Genomic DNA, 25,985 nt, shown 5'->3' with positions numbered 1-25,985 from the left:
ATAAAGATTCTTTAAGGTAAACAATGCCTCGAAGTTCTTTGAAGAGTTTCATCTGTGGGAACCAAGACAGTGTGATTCACTTAACAACTGCCTTGCTTAGCAATAGAAATTCTGGTGTCAACTATGGTCATGATTCGAGGACTACCTGTATCTGATTTCTCTTGTTTCCGACACCTTAGAGTTGAGGAATATAGAGCGGATTTTAGGGACCTGGGAGACTGTACAGGAGGCTGCAGTGGGGCAAGGGGGAGAATGACGCTGGAATTCTCTTATTATCATATCTGCCCATCCTGGTAGCATTCAGTATTTCTTGAAATTCGTAGAAAAGAAATGTAACCACTTATTTCCCCCACCTCACAAAAGAAAAAGACATGATATTATAAAGAACTGGCATCAAATTTCCGCCACAAATCTGAGAACTCACGACAAGATGCTTCGTCAGAGAAATCCAGGCAATCTGCACTGCCATCACACTGGAATCGTTCTCCAATACAGTGGCCACTGTTGCACTGGAAAAAACCTGGGTGGCAGGTCCTTAGTTCTAAAAAGAAGAGTAAATGACTACTAAAAAAATTTTCTTTAAAAGTCATGAGTTGGATGGTTTGGTTGGGGAGGGAGGGGGGAAAGGACGGGGAGAGACAGAGAGACAGAGACAGAGAGTGTGTGTGTCAAGGGAACGACAAATTCAAACTGCAATACATACCGCAGTCCACTTCATCTGAGTTGTCTTCACAGTCATTGTCATGGTCACACAACCACCGAGAAGGAATGCAGTGCAGGTTTGCACACTGATACTCACTTTCTGTGCATTCACGAGGACCTTGCAATAAGAGAGAATCATCCAAACATGGTGTGAACATTTGCAAACTCACTCTGAAACAGAATACCTAAATCTGTCGAAAACAATTTTGCTTACTTGCTAAATTTTTCATTAAAAAGATTTGAAATTACGCAGTTTGAAAGGGACAGATCCCCCTGCAACCCGCCCCTCCCAATCAAGACATCAACTTACCAGTTACAGATAAAATTCTAGCAAGTAAATGTAAAAAATATTTTAATACAAAGCAACCCATACTGCAATTTTGGGTAAGAAAGGAAAGCACGTACTGCAATTTTGTTCGTCGGAATCATCGCCACAGTCGTCATTTCCATCACACTTCCATCGCAGTGGAATACACCGGTGATTATCACAGCGGAAATCTCCCAAAGGATCACAAGTCAGGGATTCTGCAGAACACACACACACACACACACACACACACACACACAAGATAGAGAGAAATCAGTTGACAGCAACAATTAACATGCCCTTCTCCAACGCAATTTGGAAAGAAGAGATGTACAAATAAGGTTGGTACAGGGATGGCAACAGCAGAAAATTAAACTGTAAAAGACTTTGTTGTAAAGTGACTCCTTGAAGGGTATACTTTGAAAAAGAAATACAGGTAGTCCTCATTTAGCGACTGCCTTGTACAATGATCAATTGCAGTTATGATGGTGATGAAAATGTAACTTTGCAACCGATTCTCACATTTATAACCTTCACAGGTCTATAAAGCAAAGGAAATTTAACTCCTGCCAGGCAAGCTTGCCTCTATTTTGTACTCATGCCTTACATTTTTCCTGAAAAGACTAATGCATTTGTTAGATCCCATCCTGTTCATTTCAGCCCAGTGCTCACACTTGTCTACAGTAGGGGTCCCCAACCTGTGGGCCATGGCCCAGTACTGGTCCATGGCTTCTTGGTCACTGGGCTACCGCAATGGCTGGCAAGTGTGTGCATATGTGTGCACACACCTCCCCATTCACGCTAGTGCTACCACACAGGTGCTAGCAGCCCTGTTTCCATGTGTGTGGGGTGCTAGCGCCCCATTTGCACATGCACATGGGTGTCAGCACCAGCACCGCCATGGGTGTGCGTAGCCTGCTTGTGCATGCACAAAGCACTAGTGCCACCACTGTGCATGTGCCCGTTTTGCACGTGCACACACGTACATTTCCCTTCCCCTCCTTTCCCCTCCAGACCGTCAACCCAGAAAGGTTGGGGAACTCTGGTCTACAGTATATCTTTTAAATTCTTATTTCATTTAAATGTTAGCCAGTTTCTCTCAGCTTTGTACATCTGAAAACTATGTTAAGTTCCCCCTACCCCACCCCCAACCTCTTGAACCAAATCACTGATAAAAGTGTTGAACAATACCACTTTATAGTTCCTCCTAGCTGAAGTGGAGATATTGAGTATTCTTTTGGTTAACTATGAGTCCATCTATAGCAGGAGTAGCATCTACAGCTCTATTTTGCAATTTTATTAAGTGGAGTATTATGAGATTTGCTTCCCTCCAATCTTTCAGAACCTCACTTTCAGGATTTCTCTAAGATTACCAAGAATCATTTCTGCTTCAGTACCTTGGAATGTAATCCCTGTCATCTTGGATACACGTATTCATTTAACTTAGTTCTCTCTTATCCTCTCCTTGTCTGTCCTAAGTTGAAATTCTGTCATTCCCCAGTGGCATAATGATCACCAGCTAGGGCTCTATGCAGTGGTGGGATTCAAATATGTGAACAATCAGTTCTCTGTGTGGATGCCACTTCCAGAAGTCCATTCTGGGCCCGGGCAACAAAAAAATTAGCTAACGGTTCTGCTGAAATGGTGCAAACTGGCTGAATCCCACCACTGGCTCTATGTACTTTCTGAGAGAAGGCAGACACAAAACATAAATAAAGAAGTCCCACCCTCTCACTGTCACTCATTACCAACTTACCATTTTCTCCTAGCAACAGAACACTTTGGTTTTCTTTTAGTTTCAAACACACTTAATTTAACAGTCTTTGGGGATTTGTCAAATATTCAAAAAAAAATTAAAGGTATATATAAATAATATATACTTATTTATATCTAGCCTTTATTTTTGTTTATAAATAAACTCAAGGTGGCAAACATACTAATACTCCTTCCTCCTCTTATTTTCCTGACAACAACAACCTTGTGAGGTGAGTTGGGCTGAGAGAACAAGAGTAGCTGAAAGTCACCCGGACAGCTTTCATGTGAGACTAAAACTCACAGCGTCCTGGTTTCTATTCTGCTGCCTTAACCACTACTGGTTATTCTTCCCAATTACAAAAATATGCCCAGAGGAAAAGGTACCCATAAATCTATGTTCTAATTCACAGCAAATAAGCACAAATTATGCTGCACCTTGAGTGGAGACAGCAGCAATTGAATGTAGACAGTAATAACTAGGCGATCGTTTCAGATAATTTGGACCTTCACAAGAGCAAGTATCAAGAGAAATCACAATTTCAATTGCAGTAAATAAATTATCTCTGCGGTCTTTAATTTCAAGTGTTGTTAATAACCTCCCAGGTCTTATCAAATGAAAAGCAGCCATTACTGTGACATTCTGCTACCAACATTCTCCTAGAGGTGTTGCTTGCAAGTAGCATGAGAGCAAATATGGGGCTTTCAGTTTTTTTTACAAGGCATCAATTTTGCAGCTCCTAGACCTACCACAGCCTTGTTCATCACTGTTGTCTCTGCAGTCATCGTAACCATTGCAGACAGACCAGAGAGGGACACAGCGATAATTGGTCCTACAGCTGAATTCTGTATGATTATCGCATCGATAGGCAGGACCCACTAAAAGAAAAAAGAAAAAAAATGACATGACTTTTTGATCAAATTCTTTATTAGAGAAGATAATAAGCATCACTCCAAGGTGATTTTCAAAAATGCAATAGTGAATAAACCATAATCACTAATATATATTCATTTTTCAATTCAATTAAGTGTTTTCCACATAAAGGTGCTCAACAAGTGGTACAGTGACTGTATTTTTTTAAAAAAAATGTGTACTATGTAGATGTAGATAAATAAATAAATAAAATAGGCTCCTTAAATAGCAACTTCCTAAACCCAGTAATTGGGAATTGAGGCCCAACATATCTGGATTGTACCAGTAGGGGAAAATTAACTTTAAATATTCTATTCTTCCTTGATAAGTCCCTTATCAGAAGTGAGCCCTTTAATTATGATGGAATTAAATAATAGCTAACTCCAGTTCTTCCTAACTGTTTTATAACCTTATAATTGTACTGGCCTAATTCTCTCCCCTTAGTATAAGATTTTGTCAATAAGTATTCATTGTATACCAAAGTTGTTGGGCCCAGATAATTTGGTTCAACAAAACCAAAATCTGGGCCCAATAACTTTCATATGTACTGTACTCAATTCTTTAAACAATTTGAGGTTCAGAGATATCCTCAATCTCAGACTACATCTTTTCCTGATGTGATACAGGGATTCAACAGACTTCTTTGTTGATTTCATATAAAATTGCTTGGATGGATGTTACATTACATTTCCACATCCTTTACAGATGGCATATTATATGTGATTAGATTGGCATTTAAGTCTGAAGTTCTATGCATCAGTTCAGAAATAAACTCAATGAGTTTGATAGGGCTTAACCTAGGTACTGTATATAGATACCAGATGGCACTCTAAAGGATTAACTATTTCAAATCAAGAAGGAAGGCAGGCACCTGCCTCTTTCCCAATTTGGTTTCCAAAAGAAAGGGGTCCTTTATTTAGGGGAAATGGGGCAGGAAAAGCAGTGGAACAGTTCCAAACTATTAGTAGGTTTTTCCTTGAAGTCTTTCACATCGAAGTCCAAAGTGAACTCCTTAAAGTGACTACAGACAAATAAAGGCATGTTCTTCCATCCCTTTCAACATGGAAGTAACTATTAGTTTAGTCAAGATTAATATTCATGCCTAAAGAATCAGGTGTTTCTTCAACTGGAAGCAATGTGACTGTTCTTATTTCATGCACTGCAATATGCGTCAAAGGAAAGATGCACCTCGGAGAGTTATTCCCCTGCACGCTCATTCTCCTGCTTTTCACATTGTTTGGCAGTTACTGTTAAGAGTAAAGCCAAACAGTGCCTCTTAACTGGTACAGCAATGATAAAGTAGCTCAAGTTGTGTTTTGCTTACTGCATTCATGAAATGGTTCATCTGAGTTATCGCCGCAATCATCATCCACATCACATTTCCAGGTCTGGGGGATGCATCGGCCATTGTTACATTTAAACTGGCCTGGAGGACAAGTTCTGCTGGCACAATGAGCGCTCTCCTCATCTGAATTATCGCCACAGTCATCTTCTCGATCACACTGCCAGGTTTCCGGGATGCACCGTTTGTTAGCACATTGCCACTGGTGAGATTCACATTGGTGGTTGGCTAAAAGAAACCAGAATTTTTGAAAACCCTGACATGCAGACAGATGGAAGCACTTTCTACAGAGAAACATCAATATGGAGCTGCTTTTTCCAGCCCAGGTGCCTTCCAGATGCAATGGAATTTCAACTCTCAGAAAATCCTGACAGCATGGAAATCTAGAGAGTCTCCAAGTAGTGAATCTGACGGTTACACAGACAGTCCTCAACTTACAACAGTTCGTTTAGTAACCGTTCAAAGTTACAACTTTGGAGGGCTGGACTAGAACAGGGCTTTTCAACTAGTGGTACGGGTACCACCTGTGGTACATTGGCATCTGGCAGGTGGTACGCGACCATCCTAGAAAAGTGATAGCGGGGGAGGGGAATGAGCTGAACCGGTGGCAGCACCGCACAAGCCTGAGCAAGAGATGGCTGGAGCTGCAGGGCTGTCAGGGCTCAGCGGAAGCGCCAGGATCAGTGCTGCTTTCCAGCTGATCGGCGCTTCTTCGGGACTGTCAGGGCTCAGTGGAAGTGCCAGGATCAGTGCCAGGCTCCAGCTGGAGCTCGGCGCTGATCCTGGCATTTCTGTTGAGCCCAGAAGAAGCACCAATCAGCTGGAAAGCAGCACTGATCCTGGCGCTTCTGCTGAGCCCAGAAGAAGCACCGATCAGCCGGAATGTTGCAGCATCTCCAGGGTCTTATGATTTACAGTCAGATGCTTGGCAACTGATTCATATTTATGACGGTCACAGTGTCCCAGGGTCATGTGAAGTGACCAAAACCTGCTGCAACCACCCAGCAGATGGGGAGAATAAAAACCAAACACCCCCCACCCCACCCCCACTGCCAATCCTCAATAGAAATGCTCACAACAATAAAAATCTCGGACAGGAGGAAGAGCACTGCCGAGTGGGCAGGCAGGTGTCTTGTTCGGCTGTGGCTTGGGGGGCACTTTTTTCAGTGCCATTGTAACTTCGAACAGTCACTAAGCGAAATGTTGTAAGTCGAGGACTACCTGTACTTTATCACTTTTTTCCTTTTTTTTTTTCTTGGTCATCAAGTTTTTGACACCTTGCTAGGCGACTGGTGGTACTCGGATATTGCCATATCCTAAAAGTGGTACAATGGGTGAAAAGGTTGAAAAGCCCTGGACTAGAACACCTCCAATGTCCCTTCCAGCCCTATCCTATCCTATCCTATCCTATCCTATCCCATTCCATTCCAACAACACTGAAAAAAGTGACTTGACAATTTTTCGCATTTATGATTGTTGCAGCATCCCCATTGTCACGTGATTTACATTCAGATGCTCGACAACTGGTTCATATTTATGACAGTTGCAGTGTCCCAGGGTCATATGATCAGTTTTTGTGATCTTCTGGCAAGCAAAGTCAATGGGAAAGCCAGATTCACTTAACAACCGTTGTTACTAATTTAACAACTGCAGCGATTCCCTCAACAAATGTGGCAAGAAAAATCGTAAAATGGAGCAAAACTCACTTAACAAATTTCTCACTTAGCAACATAAATTTGGGGCTCAATTGTGGTCGTAAGCCTACCTGTACTAAAAACTCAAAGCAGCTCTGGTCTTTGGGAAGGTCTTCATGGCTATTTTGTTGAGATTTGTCTATTTCCTACTCCTAGAAATAGAACAGTCTAGACCTGTTTATGCTCATGATAAACGCCTGGGTGGTATTTATGAATAGATTGGAGATCTCGAGACCACATACCACAAAGCACATGATCTTCATCGGATCCATCAGGACACTCTGGGACAGAATTGCACAAGTAGTGGGAACTAGTACAGTTGCCATCATTGCACTGGAATTGCCCGACGCGGCAGTACCTAACCGGACATGTGGGAGACTCATCGGACCCATCCCGACAATCTCTTTGACCATCGCATTTCCACCAGATAGGAATGCATCTACAGGAAACAGAAAATGGGTTTCTTTGTAGGAGTTCGTAAATACGAAGTACAAGTGCATATAGCTTGTAGCAGATACTGCAAATGAAAAAGAGTCTTTCCCCCTTTTCAACCCAAAGCATGGCACAGACGTATAACTTTAGTCCAATCTGCTCATTTTAATAGCACCGTGGCCTCTCTGGTTGCAAAGTGACCATAGGCAATGCTACGGAAGAAGTGGAAATGAAGAATCCTATGCTGCTGGGCCCTCCAAAGGCCAGCAACTCTTGAAGTTGCTGGCTGGAAATCCTGGGAATTGTAGTCCAACCTTCTAGAACAGGGGTGTCAAACTGCCGGCCCACGGGCCAGTTTCATCATACCAAAGCCGCACCCTCCCCGTTGCCGGCAATGCAAAAAGAGTCGCGATACGTCACGACACATCACGTGACGTGGCGAGTTCGACACCCGTGTTCTAGAAGCACCAGTGAGGGAAGGCTGGGATAGTGAGTAGAAGGTCAGACTAAAACGGAGGATTTCAGATTCAAATCTTTATTCTACATAAAGTTCATTGAGTGTGGACAACTTTTTTTTCTTACTGATTAAATGAGAGTCATGAGGCAACATACAGCATCCTAAGTGAAAGTACCCTTGAAGTATAAGGACATAAAATACAACAAACAAAGCAATTATGTCACTGCATATGCCTACCTTTCAGTGTCAGCGCACAGGAATTGAGTGCTGGAGCACATTGGGAGGCAGTGAGCTGTGCTGCCCAAATGTACTACCATAAAGTTATCAGGACATTCACAGGAATAACCAGAGCCACCATTTTTTATTAGGCACAGATGAGAACAGCCACCGTTGTTGGTCCCACAAGGATTACTTACTAGTAAAAAAATGAGGTGAGAAATATCTAATTATTCCCCATCAACAAAATGCCACAAATGAAATTATTGGTAATAAAATGGTAAAGAATGCTCCAATCTTTGCTCTGATCCAGCAACCCAATGTCTGCATTTTAATCTACAGACCTGGATCAGGATAAGTTGGACCCAAAGACAATATTTGAACTATTCCCTATGTTGGCTCTATGTGAAAATGTTTAAATGGAATACAGGTACTGAAAAAAGTTACTTATGACCATTTTTCACACTTACAATCTTTGTAGCATCCCTATGATCATGGGATCAAAATTCAAATGTTTGGCAACTAGTTCATACTTATGACCACTGCTGTCTCCCAGGGTCATGTGATCACCTTTTGCAACCTACTGACAAGCAAAATCATTGGGGAAGCCAGATTCATTTAACAATTGTGTTACTCATGTAACAGCTGCAGTGATTCACTTAACAACTGTGCTAAGAAATGTCATAAAATGGCACTTAACAAATGTCTCACTTAACAACAGAAATTTTGGGTTCCATTGTGGTTGTAAGTCGAGGACTACCTGTATTCAGCCCACTTAACATCCTAGAAAAGTCCCCTGACTTATTAAATAGAAATTAGGGACAGGTTACATGGAGTATGTAAACTGATTGTGTTCAGTTTTTCCTTCCATCTTTTGCTAAGCCCATGAGAAATGGCAGATCAGCTTGAGATTTGGCATATGGGACAGATATGGATTGAAAATCTGAGCAAGTCAAAACTACTTCAAAATGTTCAGCAGAAGGAACTGATCATCCAAATCATTACCAAGCATAAATTTAAACTAATGATAATAGCACATGATAAACTGATTCAAGCAACAGACAAAACAGAAGGACACTTTTGTAAACTCTCCGTGACTTTCTACTTCCTAAGTTTCTCACCTACTGGTTGTCTGTATGGGTGATAGACATGAATATCAAAGGGTCTGTGAGTGGTGTTCGCTAGAACCGTTCTGCCTGTTCCATTATATTTATTTCCCTTTTCGATGGTTCTTGTGTTCCAGTCAGTCCAATAGATAGTATCCTCAAAAATTGTAATTGCAAATGGATGAGGTAACACCCCATCATACACAGTATGACGATGCTGACCATTGAGATCTGAGTACCTATAAGAAGAAAACATAACATATAACAGTGAAGAGGAAAAAGGCAACAAAATCCATAATCAACATTCTGCTTGTTTCTGAACAAATGGAAACTAAATAGTAGTTATAATTATGACCACAGTCATACAAAATACTACTTTGGGATTCTTTAAGATTTCTATATCTTATTTCATAAGTAAGCGTGCTGATGTACAATTGCCATTCACTCTGACTTAGCTCATCCTGAAAGTGAAATAAATTTCAAGGCAAGCAAAATATATCACTAGGCCAAATTTAGCTCTAGTAAGTGAGATTAACTAGATTAATTCTACCAATCAGAGCAGTCCTTACCCTAGCACTAAGATACCTATTTGTTGAATTACCATTAAGAACATTAATTTTTTTAAAAAAAATGTGGTTAGAATAGAAGACAATTCAGCAAGAAAAAAGCAGAGCAATATATGCATTATTATGCCTTACAAAACTCCACATTAGGACGATCTGGAATTCTTTTATCATTATCGACTGCTAATTGTTGTATTGAAATCACACAGCAAATAGTTTTCTACTTGGTAATTATAGAGCAGGAGTGTCAAACTGCCAGCCCGCGGGCTGGATGTGTCATGCTGAAACCATGCCCACCCCATTGCTGGCAATGGGAAAAAAGTCACGATATGTCACGACATGTCACGTGACATGGTGAGTCTGACACCCCGCTATAGAGCATGTGCATTTTAACTGAATTAAAGCTGCTACTAGAAGCAAAAGCTAATTTGATAACCCTCAAAATCTGATAGGAAGAGTTACCCAGTTGCTTTATTCTTCTCTATGTACGTACTCAATGTAGTTTAGATGGGCGTCTGCCCAGTAGAGCTTGTCGTTGGTGTAATCTATGGTAAGTCCATTAGGCCACTCTAACTTGGCAGAGATAATCACCGTCTTATTCTTGCCGTCCATTCCCACGCGCCCGATGTATGGCCTCTCTGCCCAGTCTGTCCAGAAGACTTGCCTATTTTAATAAACACAACAGAAACTAATCCATAATTTGCCAGAGGAGATAATGGCAATACAAAAATAGATACATTTCCCTGGACAAAAGGACGAAAAGGTGAAAAAGGAAAACACCCTGCTAAATAAGCAAACAAACAGCAAAAGAGGAAATTTATCACAGCAACCTCCAGACAGCAAGGTGAGATTTTTAATCTTTAAAATATATTGCTGCTGTGAAAGGCCCCAGTAGAAGAATTTTAATCTAGTATTTACTGAGGATTGATATAAATTATTTCATATAAAAGGATTGGATTAAAGTTGATAGAGGCTCAGACAGCTACATGCACGTGCATGTGCACACACAGACACGCACACAAATGTTTTACAAATAGAGGCATTAAAGAAAATACTGAACCCTCTTACCCATATTTAGGATGAACAACAATCCCTCTAGGGTACTGAAAACAGAAGATGTTGTTAGGATCCAGGCACCGATCAATTAGTTTTTTCCGGAATCGGCCATCAAGCTCAGCTACAGAGAGGCAATCTTTATTGGCATCTACCCAGTACAGTTTTCTGAAATATTTGACAAAAGGCATATTACACCAACTACTTCTTCACAAATACCTTATTTTCTCTTAATTACCAACATAGGTCGGAAAGGCAGAAAAAGAAAGCAAAGGAAAGCTAGCTCAGTGCTAGAACATTGCAACTTGGGGTAGTTATCTGTCAATGTTCCCTGGCAGACCAGAAAGAAAACATCACAAGATAAATTAATTCTACTCTATTGCAAAGCTGTATTAACTGAATCTTGCAAGTCATAAAGTACAATTCTCCCACAGTCACTTTTACAGGCTGAGAACGTAGGGAAGGTTTCTTCTGAATCTCTTGCTCTGCCAAAGATGTAGGCTGTGGGCTATGCTGTGTCTCAGCTGACCGGTCCCTAGGCAGCATCTCTTCATCCCATCTCCCAAGGTCTTTCTCACCTACCACTACATTGTCCCAGGTTCCTAAGTTTCCTTCTGCAGAGCAGCATTTGTCACTATGTAGAATTCCAGTAAGAATTATGTTTGCTGGCTTGGTTTACCCACTGTTGACTGAGTAAAATAGCCAGGGCTTTTAATAACCAATATTACAATTTAGGGATAGGATGTGACCTTGCGGCTTTGGATTGTCCACTTCTGTTAGAATATAATTACTGAACAATATATTAATATGCATTGAATTACATTGATTCATGAAGCAGACTTTGAGCTATCCTTTTAAGGCTGTGCACACCTGAAGCAGACTTTGAGCTATCCTTTTAAGGCTGTGCACACCTGAAAAATTATTCTGAAGAATTGCTTTAGATTTCACTCAAGCACAAGCAGGGCACCTCCTTGATCTTTCTTAAATTTTTTAGGGTTCTGCAGCAGCCTGAAAAAAAGATGCAGCTGCTTTAAGTCCACTCCTTAAAACTCTTAACGCAGTGGCATCTTTGAAGCAGAACCCTGAAAATATCAGAGAGTCATGTGGCCTTGCAACAGCTGAAACATTTCCTTCCTCCAAATCAGTTTTTGAATTGTGAGAAGCTGTTACCACTACAGTGTTATGATCTGTAGTTTTTAGTATACCAATACAAAATACGAAAACATAGATGGAATCAACATTCACTATTTATATTTGTTGACAATGTTGGAAGCCCTAACACTGCTATGCTAGCACCTTAATGCTGGAATAATTTTCTACCCATTTTCTATCTCCTAAAAGATCTATTAAGATGATAATTATCCATTATAGTCCATGTTTCTCCATGGAAAGGCAGCACTGAAGTATGATAACAATACTTGGTATAAGGATAATCAAGAATATGAAGCAATACACAAAAAATATAATTTCCACTATTATTTGTGATAATTGCTTTTAAAAAGATAATTGCTTTTTGAGCCATGGTGGCTTAGTGGTTAGAATGCAGTATTGCAGGCTAATTCTGCCGACTGCCAGCAGTTCAAATCTCACTGGCTCAAGGTTGACTCAGCCTTCCATCCTTCCAAGGTTGGTAAATTGAAGGCCCAGATTGTTGGGGGCAAGATGCTGACTCTGTAAACTGCTTAGAGAGGGATATAAAGCACTATAAAGCGGTACGTAAGTATAAGCACTATTGCTATTGCTAAAGGAAATGGCTGGCAATTTGCTATCAATCCAGCTTTCCCAACCTAGTGCCACCCAGATCTGGGGGGGCAGCAGTTCCCCACCTTCCAGCCAATCATCATGGCCAAGGACTAGAAACTGCATTGTCATCATATCTGAAAATGGCCAGGCAGAAGAAAATTTCATTAATCTATCATCTCGAGGACACAAACTGAGCAGTGCAACTTTTTGAAAAATAGCAAGAGGCATACCTTCCAACCCAGTCAACAGCAATGCCTTCACCATTGGGCACACCATCACTAATGATTGTTTCTTTGTTTGTCCCATTGAAAAACATTCTTTCTATGACCTTCCTGCCTACGTCAATCCAGTACAGCCTTTTTTCCACCCGGTCAAAATCCAGAGCCACCACATTTCTGAGTCCTTGCAAAATGAGAGAGTAAAGCCGGCCATCTGTGGTGAGATTTCTCAGATAGTATCGATTGCTAAAGATAAGATAAGGTGAGATGTTACTGTTCTGCCGGCAACTTCTGCCATCAGGTTCACGAATGTAACCTGGGGCACACTTGCAGATGTAGCTGCCAACGGTGTTCTCACAGATCTGGCTACATATTGACGGTGTTTCATTACATTCATCTATGTCATCACAAGACCTTTTGTTGGACATGAGTCTGTACCCAGGATGACACGAACAATAGAAACTAGTCTGGATGTCTATGCAGATGTGGTCACAGTTGCTAATTGAAGGATTGTTGCATTCATTAATGCCTAGAATAAAACAAATGAAACAAAACGTTACTCCATTTTTATTAGGTAGCCTTGGTTTCTGATGGTTCATTTACTGTTACTTACATAAATCTAGTTTTCCCCAACATGTAGTCCATGTGTTGGACTATAACTCCCAGGTTACCTTCCTCAACCAGCATGCTAACTTGAGAAATTGGAACTATAATTAAACACATTTGAAGTGCACCAGATAGGGAAGAATGAGATAATTCTCTGAAGCTATAATTACAAAAGGCAATTGGTAAGAGCTAATCAGCCTTTCTTCAACTAGTGATGATCTGTAACTGTCTCAACACCTGACTATTTGCCATGTCAGAGGACAATTTGAGTGGCAATCCAACATCATCTGGGGACCCAAGAATATGTATAAAGATTGTGCGAGGTTGCTTTTGTGCTGATTTATCTAAGTTCCATACATACCACATCCCTTCTCATCACTATTATCTTGGCAGTCATCTATCCGGTTACAGACTTTGACCATTTCAATGCAGTTCCCATTGTCACATGTAAAATAGTGGGGAGCACAAGTTGCTTCTGGTGTAACACAAAGATGTTCTAGCTCATCAGACTCATCCCCACAGTCATTGTCCCCATCACAGAGATAAGCTTTGTTGATGCAGCGGCCATTTTGACAGGTAAACTGGTGCTGTTGGCATGGCTGATAGATGCAAGCCCTCTCATCACTGCCATCCCCACAATCATTTCGGCGGTCACACCTGAAAAAGCCCATAAGAAAAGTTGGTCATTCATTTGTGAGATGAGCAACATATAAATTTAATACATACATACATACATACATACATACATACATACATACATACATACATACCGGTACATATATACATACATACATACATACATAAAATAGCAAGACCTCTGCTAACATTCACATCTATGTGTGTGTTCTCCACCAAAGGTATTGCATGCAAAACATAAGGTTTGGGAGAACAGATGCATGATCTGCAGATCATGGACAAACTATCCGTGACATTACATAAAAATGTCGAACATGGAAAATTTCAGATGACAGATATCCTGGAAAGAGAGAGATTGATTGAACTAGACAGAGATTAAGTGACAAAAAGTGTATCCTTAGTACCCTGAGGCTCTTGTCTCCTTCTAGTCCTCAGAAATCCTTCACATATTTCTCTACCATCACCACCACCCTAATCCTCATCAAATTAAAGTCTTTGCCGTATAGATTATAATTGCTCAGATTTGTATTCTTTTCTTGCTTGTGACAATATGAATACTATTCCTACTGGTCTTGATCCAACTTTTTATCATTATAAGCAATATGACATCATAAACTCCTGTGCCGGCCTAACCAGCAGTCCAGTAGAAAAAAGAAGGAGGAAAATGAATTAAGAAGATAAAGCTGAGTTCATTTTTGACCAGATACAATCTTAGTAACAAGGAATTTATTCCTTGTTATAATCCTCTTAGTCCACCTACTGCATTTATGCAAAGTGGAGTTGAAAAGCAGGCCTATGTCCATCATTGCTACATATTCTATTATTACAAGAATAAACAAAAAGCAAAACATAGCTGAGTCTCAAATTCCCACTGGTCTTACATGGCCAATGATTGACGAATGATATGTGCTGCATTTCAGTGTTTGTAAAGAATTATAAGTTATCCACTTTTAAAATATTAGCTCTAGCATATGCCTGTGATTCTTGAAAGAGTTTGCAGAGGACATACAAACCTGTAAGTGTTACGGATGCACAGTCCATTACTACATGTGAATTCATTGTCCAAGCATGGCCTTCTAGTGCAGTTCTGATGCTCATCGTAAGCATCACTACAGTCAGCATCCCCATCACAGACCCAAGCCCTAGGTATACATCTTCTTGAGGGGGGCACATTGTTCACACATGTGAATTCAGTGGCTAAACAGCTGCGATTTGCTAGAACAAAGCACGAGATTTCAGCAACTTGTCCAAAACACATTACTCATGCCATTTAAATCAGCCTACCATCTCTTCAACCAATGTCTTCTTGACCATTTGCAGTCTTTCAAACAAAAGGTGAATTATCAGAAAGCAATTTAGGTCTTCAGGGTTGTTTTTTTTTAAACAACCCTGCAATCCCTTGCTTCGGGGTGGGATCGGGGCGACTCATTGGAGCTGAGCATTTACCGGTCAGATGCCCTTCCTGACACCTATGCAGAGTTTGCAGCAGACAATTACTCACTGCGCCCAGAGAGAGAAATATCTGCTGCTACCTAGGATTAAACTCCAGCCTCTTGATTGTGAGGCAAGAACTCCAGCTCTAAGCCACCATGCCGCTCATCTAGGCCTTGAGTAACTAAATAAAATAACAGCTTAGCCTTGAAGCTTTGTGTTGCACGGAACTTACCACAATTGTGTCTTTGGTCCTCATCACTCATGTCACCACAGTCATTATCACCATCACAGACCCATGTAACTGGTATGCATCTGCCGCCATCACATCTAAACTGCCTACTTGAACAGCTCCGTTCAGAAGAAACTTAAAGGAAATATAAGATTTCACAGACTATGCATGTTTCGCATCCTGTTTCCTACATTTCCACAGACATATGGCAATTTGTGTTTTAATTCTCAGTTTAGCTAATGGCAAGGGACTGTGAAAGTCACTGGGTAATCCACAGGATATGGAACATGTTTACCTCTAGCTAGTAAAACCTTTATAATAGTAATAGTAATAGCAATAGCACTTAGACTTACATAGTGCTTTACAACTCTAAGCGGTTTACAGAGTTGGCCTATTCCCCCCAACAATCTGGGTCCTCATTTTATCCACCTCGGAAGGATGGAAGGCTGAGTCGACCTTAAGCCAGTGAGAATCAAACTACTGACAATGGGTACAGTCAGCCTGCAATACTGCATTCTAACCACTGCACTATCACAGCTCCTACAGAAGTTAAATGTATATCATTGGCTTCTGGAAATGCATGTTTTGATTTTTATTGAGGTTTTAATGGATACAGTATGCTTTTCTCATACAAAGCACGCACTGTGCCATTCAGATGAAAAAGCATCCTGCAGAATGACTAAAGTGTTGTTCAAAACAGAAAAGTGAGTCATTAAGAGAAGTTCTTCAGAATGTCTTCCCCTCATTCTTTTTTTTTTTTACAATTATGTCAATACTAGCAGTGTGACTTTATTATAATTTCATGGTGCATGCTATATTTTCATGGGTTTATCAATGACTGTTGAGGAAACTTCATTCTTGGGGGTCTGACAGAAATACACCTTGTTCTTTAACATATCAAGTAGCCTAGGGCACATTTTCCAATAAGGCTGGTCACTAGTGGGTTATAAGTTTTAATTTCCCTCATTTAATTTTGATAGTCCGAGTAATCCTTTCCAAGTCCCTTCCAAGTGTGCCTAACCTCACACTTACCACAAGAGGCAGGCTCATCCGAGCCATCAGCACAATCCGCTGTTAAATCACAGTACCAATGAGCAGGAATGCAACGTCCAGATGTGCAGCGAAACTCAGTACTGGTACAAGTCAATGAGGCTGAAAAGGCAAAAAAAATTCTTCTTTGATCTGTGTGTTTCCTTTGCAAATGCACCGGACTCTGTAATGATTATACTCAATCCTCAGTCTGGGTATTGTGCTCTTTGGTAGTTAAATTGCTTCAACTAGGTTAGCTTAGTAATTCTTGCTACAATTTTCCTAAATGCCTCAGGATAATAAGACATATAAAATGAAACTGGTGAAGGATATCAGTCGCTGGTCTAAAACTATTGGACAAAATCATTGTGGAAAAGAGATCTGGACCCCATTCATATCTCAGATTGTAAGTCACTACTTCACAATATTTCTCCATGAAAGACCTCCAAAAAGATACCCATTGGCCCATCAGCTTCCATTTCCACTTTGCCAGATGTGGGAAACCTCAAGCCAAACATGGAGCTCATTAGCCTCCTCATTGGCCATCTATTAGCATTTTAGATGAAAATTAGTGGGAAAATAGAAAAGACTATATAAGAACAGACTGTATAAGGAGATTCTGAACTTCTATCCTCCCTCTCTCCTCTCTTCTCAGCCCCCCCCCCCGCCAGCATTGGGATGACCCAGTTGCCAATCAAGTAGCAGTTGCCAATCAAACAGCAGCATTGGGCAGGAGGGGGAGCGGAAAGCTCTGCTACCTGGGAGTTCTGCAGCCACAAATCTCATGAAGAATAAGATCAACAAACACAGCCTAAGCACAAGGGTAAAGATAAGCATAAAACTAAATGATAAACAATCCTGCTGAGAAAGATGTTTTTCCCTTCCCTCAGACCTGACATGGAAAAAAAAAATCTTCCAGTCATTTCTCTCAGATGGAGCCAGGTTTTGGAAGAAGAGTCAAGAAGCCCAGCCAAGAACACACAAGCAGAAAAAGCAAAGAAAATGTCAATGCTTTGGCAGAACAAGAATAGAAAACAAACTAAACAAGATGAAAGGTGTTATTGACCTCTGCTGGAAAGGAGGAATTCTACATTATAATAGGAATATATAAGGCTATATATATAAAATACAAATATACATGACAATGTATTACATTATTATATTTTATATCAACATAACAACATAACATGATAACATATATATGACAGAAGAAATATGTCAGCAATAAACAAATTATATTAGAGATGTAGAATAGAAAAATATGAAGATGCACTAAAACTGCATTTTATAGTGTAGATAAAGGGCACAAAGCAAATAGTTAGAATATAGTTTTAGTAGTAAGATATTAATTTCTAAAATAGTTTGAAGTATTTGTAATGAACTATTCCTTTTGTTGTAAGCTTTCCTTGCTTTGCAAAATGAAACTCTTTTCCCAACTATTGAAGGGAGATACAAAACAACCTGAACCAACTGTTTCAGGTTTCCTTCATTGAGTCAAGCTGATTATTTGTGATTCCAAAAAGAATATGTCATTATCTGTAATAAAGATTCGATGACACATTATAATATTAATATGAAAGTACAGATGAGAATGGAAGCAAAATGCTTCCTATCCTGACCCCTAATCCCAACTGCAATATCAATACACCAAAAATCAGCCCTGCCTTTAAGGTAGCATTACAATAATCCTAAATTATGGTTTACAGGGATCTAGCTTAAGTTGGAAATTTGAGTCAGAAATCCTCTGCACCTATATAGCTTGTCCAAATAACCTAAGATAATTATTTTGGAGGGGGGGCTTGATGCCCAACTTCCTTAAGTGAAAATACGAATGCAGAACAGGCGCATTTCCACTGAAGGGTACTGGGAATCAAGCAGTGGTGGGATTCAGCTGGTTTGCACCGGTTCAGCAGAACCAGTAGCTATTTTTTTGTTGACTTTGGCGAACCGGCTGAAGCCTTAGCCCTTTTTTGCAAGGCCCAGAATGGACCCTGGAAGTGCATGGACGCCACTTCCAGAAGTCCGTTCTGAGCCTCGGAGGCCTGTGGGAGGCTTCCCAGGCCCAGATTGGCCCACCAGAAGTGCGTGAACACCATTTCTGGAAGTCCGTTCTGGGCTTCGGAGGCCCAGGCCCAGAACGGACTTCCGGAAGCGGCATCCACGCAGAGAACCGGTTATTCAAGTATTTGAATCCCACCACTGGAATCAAGGCCCCAAAATTCTAAAGCCAGAAGAGCACCAAGTAAATAAAATTAACATGATATACTTTTCCAATGAAATAAGAACCGATGGTGTGGTCAGAGTGTTCTGACAGGACCCATGTTCAAATCTTCCCTTAGTCAGAAAACTCATTTGCTTACTATTTAGTCAGTTTCCTGCTGTTTAGATCTAATTTATTTCAGAGGGTTATTGTGATAAAATGTATGGAGAGTTACTGAAATGGTTGCTTTATGGTAAGAGGTACGTTTCATTAATAAATAAAAAGGGAAGCAGTGCACTTATACTGTACAAGTTCTGGACTGGAGACTCAAGATTCCAAATTTCAGTTTAGCTTGTCACACTTTGGATGATCACTCTTGGAAGTCCTTTTAATATGTATTTAGCATTGTCATTGAATCCCTCTGTGACCTGAGCTTCTGAAGAATAGGAGGATATAAATCTAAAAAATGTAAACATGCCAGGAGTCATAGGAATCCACCTAGGAGGTAATCCTTTGTTTATTTTTTTTACTTCAAGTTTAGTAACCTCTTTGTTTCATTTTGAGAATCTGTCTATCAACTTAAATTCCAGATTATCAGCAATTTCCTTAAGTCTTGCTCGCATACACGTGTTCCCCACACCCACCATACATTTTAGTTGTGTCTTTTCAATTGCATTCCTAAAAAAAAACAGAACATACAAGAAGGCTTGGCCCTTTACCCAAACTGCAACAGGAAAGCATTAAGTGAAGGAGGGTAATTGTTGGAAGTCATTAGCTTACCGCAGTGAGTGGGGCTCTCATCACTCATGTCGCCACAGTCATTATCCCCATCACAAAGATAAGTCCGAGGAATGCATATGTTGGTATTCTGACATTTTGTATAACCAGACTGACAAGTGCGTTCAGCTTCAAGGCAAAAAGAAAGGATTCTTTTTCTTCCCCATAAAGCATAAGGCAGGGTGTTTTTAAACAATTGCAAACAGCAGTGTACAGCAATACATTACTTGGTACTAGAATTATCTGATGTATTGTTAAATCCAATTTAGTTCAGCATAATACTGCCTTTTTATAGATGGGGTGGAATACTAATCCTAAGAATGACAATGAATATGAGTGGTAACTTAAATGCCTCTTCAGATTCATTGGATCTAATGATGCTCTTCCATTAGTGCAGTGTTTCTCAACCTTGACAATTTTAAGGCGTGTGGACTTCAACTCCCAGAATTCCACAGCCAGCATTGCTGGCTGTGGAATTCTGGGAGTTGAAGTCCACACGCCTTAAAATTGTCAAGGTTGAGAAACACTGCATTAGTGTAACAGAGTATACTGATCCATCAGATTCCCCTATCTCCTGTACCTTCTCCCCCTCTAATTATCAAGAGGTTGAAAGATCCTCTGGGACTAATCTTAGATACAGCAGAACATGGCAGCTAAGTGGAGGAGAACAGAAATTCTGAGAGCATGAGTGGAGCCACTTGGATCATATCTGTGCATGAATACAAAAGCTAATCTACTTTCATTTCGTACTCAAATAAAATAATCATTCAGCTATCAGTTTCAATTTCGATTTGTTTCTGACCTTCTTTAATATTTCAAAAAATTTGCTTAATGCTAGTGGCACATGGAAAAGCAGTATCTCCCTCTGCTCCTTGATGGTGTCATATCCATCCAGTAGAATTGGAAAGTATTAAATGGGATGGGACTTATGCGAGTCTTTCTTCCAGGGTCTAATGAAGACACTGCCAAAGGTCTTATATGTCAGCAGCCTAATGAATAGGGATGCTATTCACTATTGTCTCCAACAACTATATGAGAATAATCACTTCCACCCCACCCCCCACAGTTAGTGCTCAATGATCAAATTTGCATATCATACAATCAAAAAGCATGCTAATCCAGGCTGTTTGAAGGGTCCCGCTTGGTTCCCCTGACTGCAAGCACAAATGAACAAATCAAGACACCCTATTCTTTTTTTCTGTTACATACGAAGTAGATTCCCTGATTTGTTCCTCACCTAAGAAACCACTCATAAACCAGGTATGTTTTTGGTTTCAGATTATGGCTTGTTAGAAAAGCAATAAGCAAGTCACAGAACAATAGCTTTCTTGGCTTCTTTAGTTCCTTCCACTGGCAGGAAGAGTCAAGTGAGGAACAGCTAGAAAAAGGAATAATCATCAACCTGCTCGTGATTCTTCAGCATCCCTGCTTAGCAAAATGTATTAACTAGTCCATTTGGAGATATTAGTAATTTCATAACAAGAAATATGAAGTTTCTTGTTAATGTCAGTGGAATCACTTGGGGTAATTAGCAAATAATACCCTAAAGATCTACTCTGCGATTCAGTTCCTATTGTTTGAAACAACTATACAAATTAATGAGAAAATTTCTCAAAGGCAATACACAGTCAAAGAACATCTAGTTTGTTCTCAGGATTCCTGAAAACATAATAAATCTAAATAAATCACATGCTTCTGTGAAGCAACACATCCTTCTTCCTTTTCAGAAAGTTTACTTTTTGGTTGTGTGAAGAATCAGAGCCTAAGGGACAATATGTAGTTTTAATCAACTTACGGCAATTTCTCTCATCTGAAGTGCCATTATCGTAACAGTTGTTTACACCATTGCAGACGGATGCAAGAGAGATACACCTTCCATTATTGCAAGTAAATTCTGTCTGGGGGTCACAAGTTCGGAACAAGCATCCCACCTCATCACTGTTGTCTCCACAGTCATTGTAGTGATCACAACGATAAGAGTAGCGTACACATCGCCCATTGCCGCAGGTGAAAGCTGTTGGCTGACAGGTATGAAAAGCTGAAGGAAAGGAATGTGACAAAAGAAATGTCATTGACAGAAGGGACTCAAAGAGCTTTGACAAATTCACCCCAGAAATACAATACTGAATTGATTTTATCTGCCAAGGCAAATACAGCTGCAAAACGGACAGCGTGCAAGTCAGACAAATATAAGATAAAATTTTATTTTAGCATTCAAATGACAGCTCTATGGATTTTCAAATCCCTACAAATGAAGTTTCCTCATTCATGAAAATTAATGAAGAGAATTGGAAACAAGTTGAAATGGAAAGAGGCTAAACTGTCACTACAGCCTTATCATATCAGAGACTATGATCCTTACAAAGTCAGTGGAAAACATAACCTTCCTTCACATTCTGCTCTGGTTATTTTCTTTTTATTTTTATTGAGAATTTTGACATAATTAAAAGATCAGCAAGAAAATAAAAAGAGAAGATAGAAAAATGAAAAAGAAAGAAAAACTACTAAAAACAGTACAGATAAAGAAAAAAGAAAAAGAGTCTGCTTTGGTATTTTCAATGTGTGTTAATAGAAAGGAACAAAATTCTTTGTTTTATGCCCATCTTTTGGGCATAATTCTGCACGCAGATATTTCCTCCCATGTTAACAGTCCTGTAAAGTCTTGGTAAACTATTCACTTGGTACATGTGTATAAAATAAGATAGAATATTATATTTGCAGCATAATTACAATTGAAGAAAAAAGAAACTATCAGAAATACTCAGTTTATTGTTCTTGCTCAATATTTGATTCTTCAAAAAAAGCCATTTTTTTTAAGAAACTCCAAATTTCATACCCTCTCCCCTGCATTAATCCAAGGAAAAATTTGAACCATTAAATTTCTTTTTTTATGAAAGCAATAAAATCTTCAACTCATTCTGCTTTGTATAGTCAACAGATCATTGGACTCTGGACCAAACAGACAGTAGTAGTCATCTCCTTTATTTGGTTTTTATCCCCAAAATGGTTTTGCTAAAAACAATTGCAACTGGACAAGAGCTTTTGTTTTAACTGTGGAGGTACTTACCGCACACACTTTCCAATTCATCACTGCCATCCCTACAGTCATTATCATTATCACACTTCCAGCGTTCAGAGATGCAACGGCCATTAAGACAAGTGAATTGGCTACTTCCACACCTGGTACCATTGTCCACAACACAATGCTTGTTGTTATTGGCTAAATACCAGTGTCCTTCGGCAGGACATTGACACTCTGCACCACCTGGGCCTATAGTCATTGCATTAACCACAAAAGAAGACGGGGTTAATAATATAGTTAGATAACATCTCTCCCCAATATTAATCGTAAATCTGCCTAGAAATTTATCCAGAATTACCAAAATGTCCTACAACACATCAACTAATCCTTTAAACAATATTCTCCACAGGAATCTGAATGAGCTCTGTTTGTAAAGAGGGCTATTGCAGAAAGAAGTTTTCAGAACTGTAATTATTACAAGAAAGATTAATTTATAAAAGGAATAAGACAAAACATAGATGGCTATTGTATTCTCCCGTATTTTGTATCAGCAGGAACTTAATATTGATTTCAACAAACATAACAAAATAGGACGAGGATGACACAGTAGAAAAGGATACAGTTTTTAAAATATTTCAAATAGTAATGAAAACTTTTTTGGGTTGTTTCTTTAAACATGCAAAACATCAGTAATTCCATTCATTTTTTTGCATGCTTAGACTATCAACATGTCTAAAACCCAACCCCAATGACAAACAGAGCAAATCACCGTGGGCTTGCATATTATATGAATGTTTTGTCCAGTTCATGCAGTATTGGTCTGACAGTGTAATCTAGAAATAATTATATGGCAGAGGCCCAGGTTTGTAGTCCCCCAGATGAATCCTTGATGTCTCCAGTTAAACAAATCCTTGATGTCTCCAGTTAGACCAGGCATGTCAAACTCGCGACGTCACGCAACGTTGCACGACATATCGTGACTTTTTCCCCATTGCCAGCAATGGGGTGGGCGCGGTTTCAGTATGATGCATCCAGCCCGCGGGCCGGCAATTTGACATGCCTGAGTTAGACAAATCAAGTGGCATGTTGCTGCCATTCATTGGACTGAAAGGCCAAAAGGGCCAATCAACTTAGCTTCATATTTCAGTGTGAGAAATTGACAAAAGAAAGGCTGGGCTATCTGGACTAGTATGTACTGTATATACTATGCAGCCAAAGTACTATATCTTGATTTTCTAGTGTGCAAGGATTTAAAATAATAAATAATTCAGCTGTTCAGATATTTTGCTCATGCCCATCTTTCTAACACAACTGAATGTCAATCAATTCATTATTCCCTATTGCACAATATTTTACCTGGCACACAGATGTGACTGCAACCCCCATTAAATTGGTTGCAAGGGTTGGCGCACTGCTGTTGTTTCCTTTTGGCCCAAACGTGAATGTCCATTGGTCTGTTTGGCAGGTTTGATACCATCACAATTTGATCTGACCCATCGTATTTGTTGGCTCGATAAACACTTCGGGTATTCCAGTCTGTCCAGTAAATGTGTTGATCAAATAGGGTCATTGCAAATGGATGCAGGGCAGTGCTAACGACAACCTCACGGTTTGCACCCAATAGAGAGCTGCGTTCAATCTTCTGTCTAAAACAAGTAGGAAATATCAGCATTTGAACAAAAAGAAAAACACAAGCTTCCAACATTTCTTGAGTTCCACAGAGAAAATGCTGTAGATCAGTTCCTTATTTTTTCATTGATTTCAAGACTCTCTTGCACCCTGAACATTCGCATTATTTAATATTATTTCTGAAATCCAGGTGAACAACTTTCAGCAACAGATCCTTATATGAAAGCTGAGTCCCTTTTCTGCAGCCACTGGATTCTCCTCTAGATGTTTCACTATGGCTGAAAATAAATTCCATGGTATCTCATCATTTTAAGGTGGGAACCATATGAAAATTTAAATCCTGAGATCTGCTAAATTTTGTAAAAAAAAAAAATTAAAGGAAGTTTTTATCTCCCTCAATAAAATCTAAGTCCATCCCTTTCCATGTAAATGACAACTTTGCGTCATTGCCCCATCAGCTATGAGTCATGGCAACCAAATGGCATCCCTTCATTTTTCAATCATTAATATTTATTTAGAATGGATTTTTCCACATTATTATTATATGTTATGGGAGGGCCAAATGTGTGCATTAGATGAAAAATGCTTAACAGTACGCAAATGAAACTGTAAACAAATACATACAAACTTGCATCAGCCCAATAAAGTCGCTGCTCCTCATAGTCCAGTGTAAGACCATTGGGCCATACTAAGTTGGTGCTCACAATAGCACTCCTGAAGTTACCTCCAAGTGTTGCTCGTTCTATCTTAGCATTGGAGCTCCAATCGGTCCAGTACATGTACCTAGTGATGACACAATTGCCCAAGGCTTCTTAAGTCAAAGAAATCTATTTACATCTATAAGTAAACCTAGGAAGAACAAAGAGCAGGGGTGTCAAACTCAATTTCATTGAGGGCCGCATCAGCATTGCGGTTGCCCTCAGGGGGCCAGATGGATGTGGCCAGGCTGGGTGCGGCCTACTGGGTGGGCATGGATGGAGTGGGTGTGGCCTACTGGGTGGGCATGGCCAGCTCTACATCGTTCGCGTCAAAGGTGCCTGTGGGGGCGTGGGTAGGAATGGGACAGATCTGAGGGTCTCTGGCAGAAGGGGGTGGGACCAGAGCAAGTGCCAAGGCATGGTCCACTGGAGGAGCCTCACTGTTCCTCTCAGGCCATGCGGGGGAGACCGGATGGTGGTGTGGGCTGTCCGGAGCCCTGGGCAGCAGAGGTCAAACACCCAGCCTGGCCCTCGAGCACCTGTGGCACCAAGCCCAGCCTCACTTCCCCAAGGGGGCACCCAGCTGCACTTACTTCCTTCTCAAGGTTGCTGCTGCTGTGCTTGCTCTCCTTAGCTAGCTTGCTCATGATGGGTATGAGGGCAAAGTCAGAGGGAGGCCCATTCCCTCTCCATGGGAGGAGACCCGGCTTTGTATCCAAAGCTTCCTTAGCAATAGGATGGGAGACCCCAGAATAGGCCAGGAGGAGAGGGCAAGGGGATGGTGAAAGGGCAGCAGGGCAGGACTAAGGCAGGACTTCCCTCAGTCCCTCCATCTCCTTCTTTCCTTCCTTCTTTCCTTCCTTCCTTCCCTCCTAAGTACAGAGTGGTGGGAAAATATTTGAGATGAGGGAGGGAGAAAAACAGGCAAGAAACGCAGCTGGGGAAGTGTCACCCTTCGTGAGGAATGAAGAAATGCACCATCACCTGGAAGTGGCCAGCACATGGCCCTCATCTACTTCACATATCTGGCTTGGTGGACTCTTGGGGAGGGGATGCCACGAGCAGCGTGAGAATCAACATTACCTGTGCAATGCTGCCCAGCCCCCAGCCTGCCCAGTTTCCACAGGCAGCGGGAGCTCTCCTCACAGTGCCGAGTGGTTGAGCCAGGCGGTGCAATGCTCGTCAGCTTTGTACCTTGCTGCCTGCTGAAACTGGGAAGGCTGGGGG

At 40.5% G+C, this 25,985-nt stretch overlaps 1 protein-coding gene across 2 annotated transcripts in view; it reads right to left on the bottom strand.

Moving 5' to 3' along the window:
• The window catches only part of LRP2 (LDL receptor related protein 2), a 145,459-nt gene that overhangs the window by 26,411 nt on the left and 93,063 nt on the right, over positions 1–25,985 (bottom strand). For both annotated transcript variants that reach the window (XM_039365425.1, XM_039365427.1), the window contains exons 41-60: positions 24,685–24,843; positions 23,788–24,077; positions 22,477–22,680; positions 21,205–21,447; positions 19,413–19,538; positions 16,436–16,555; positions 15,407–15,538; positions 14,754–14,955; positions 13,466–13,761; positions 12,511–13,027; positions 10,553–10,705; positions 9,978–10,148; positions 8,937–9,160; positions 7,837–8,014; positions 6,953–7,149; positions 4,999–5,244; positions 3,512–3,640; positions 1,108–1,227; positions 704–820; positions 425–541 (exon numbers count right to left, since the gene is read on the bottom strand). In XM_039365425.1, coding sequence (XP_039221359.1) covers positions 425–541; positions 704–820; positions 1,108–1,227; positions 3,512–3,640; positions 4,999–5,244; positions 6,953–7,149; positions 7,837–8,014; positions 8,937–9,160; positions 9,978–10,148; positions 10,553–10,705; positions 12,511–13,027; positions 13,466–13,761; positions 14,754–14,955; positions 15,407–15,538; positions 16,436–16,555; positions 19,413–19,538; positions 21,205–21,447; positions 22,477–22,680; positions 23,788–24,077; positions 24,685–24,843 — 3,941 coding nt within the window. The remainder of the gene's footprint in view (positions 1–424; positions 542–703; positions 821–1,107; positions 1,228–3,511; positions 3,641–4,998; positions 5,245–6,952; positions 7,150–7,836; positions 8,015–8,936; positions 9,161–9,977; positions 10,149–10,552; positions 10,706–12,510; positions 13,028–13,465; positions 13,762–14,753; positions 14,956–15,406; positions 15,539–16,435; positions 16,556–19,412; positions 19,539–21,204; positions 21,448–22,476; positions 22,681–23,787; positions 24,078–24,684; positions 24,844–25,985) is intronic.

Source organism: Crotalus tigris, unplaced genomic scaffold, assembly GCF_016545835.1.
Source record: "Crotalus tigris isolate CLP2741 ecotype Arizona unplaced genomic scaffold, ASM1654583v1 scf7180000020074.1721668, whole genome shotgun sequence".
NCBI classification, from domain to species: Eukaryota; Metazoa; Chordata; class Lepidosauria; order Squamata; family Viperidae; genus Crotalus; species Crotalus tigris.
The sequence above is the reverse complement of the archived record's forward strand: the minus strand, read 5'-3'. Positions and strand labels throughout refer to the sequence as shown.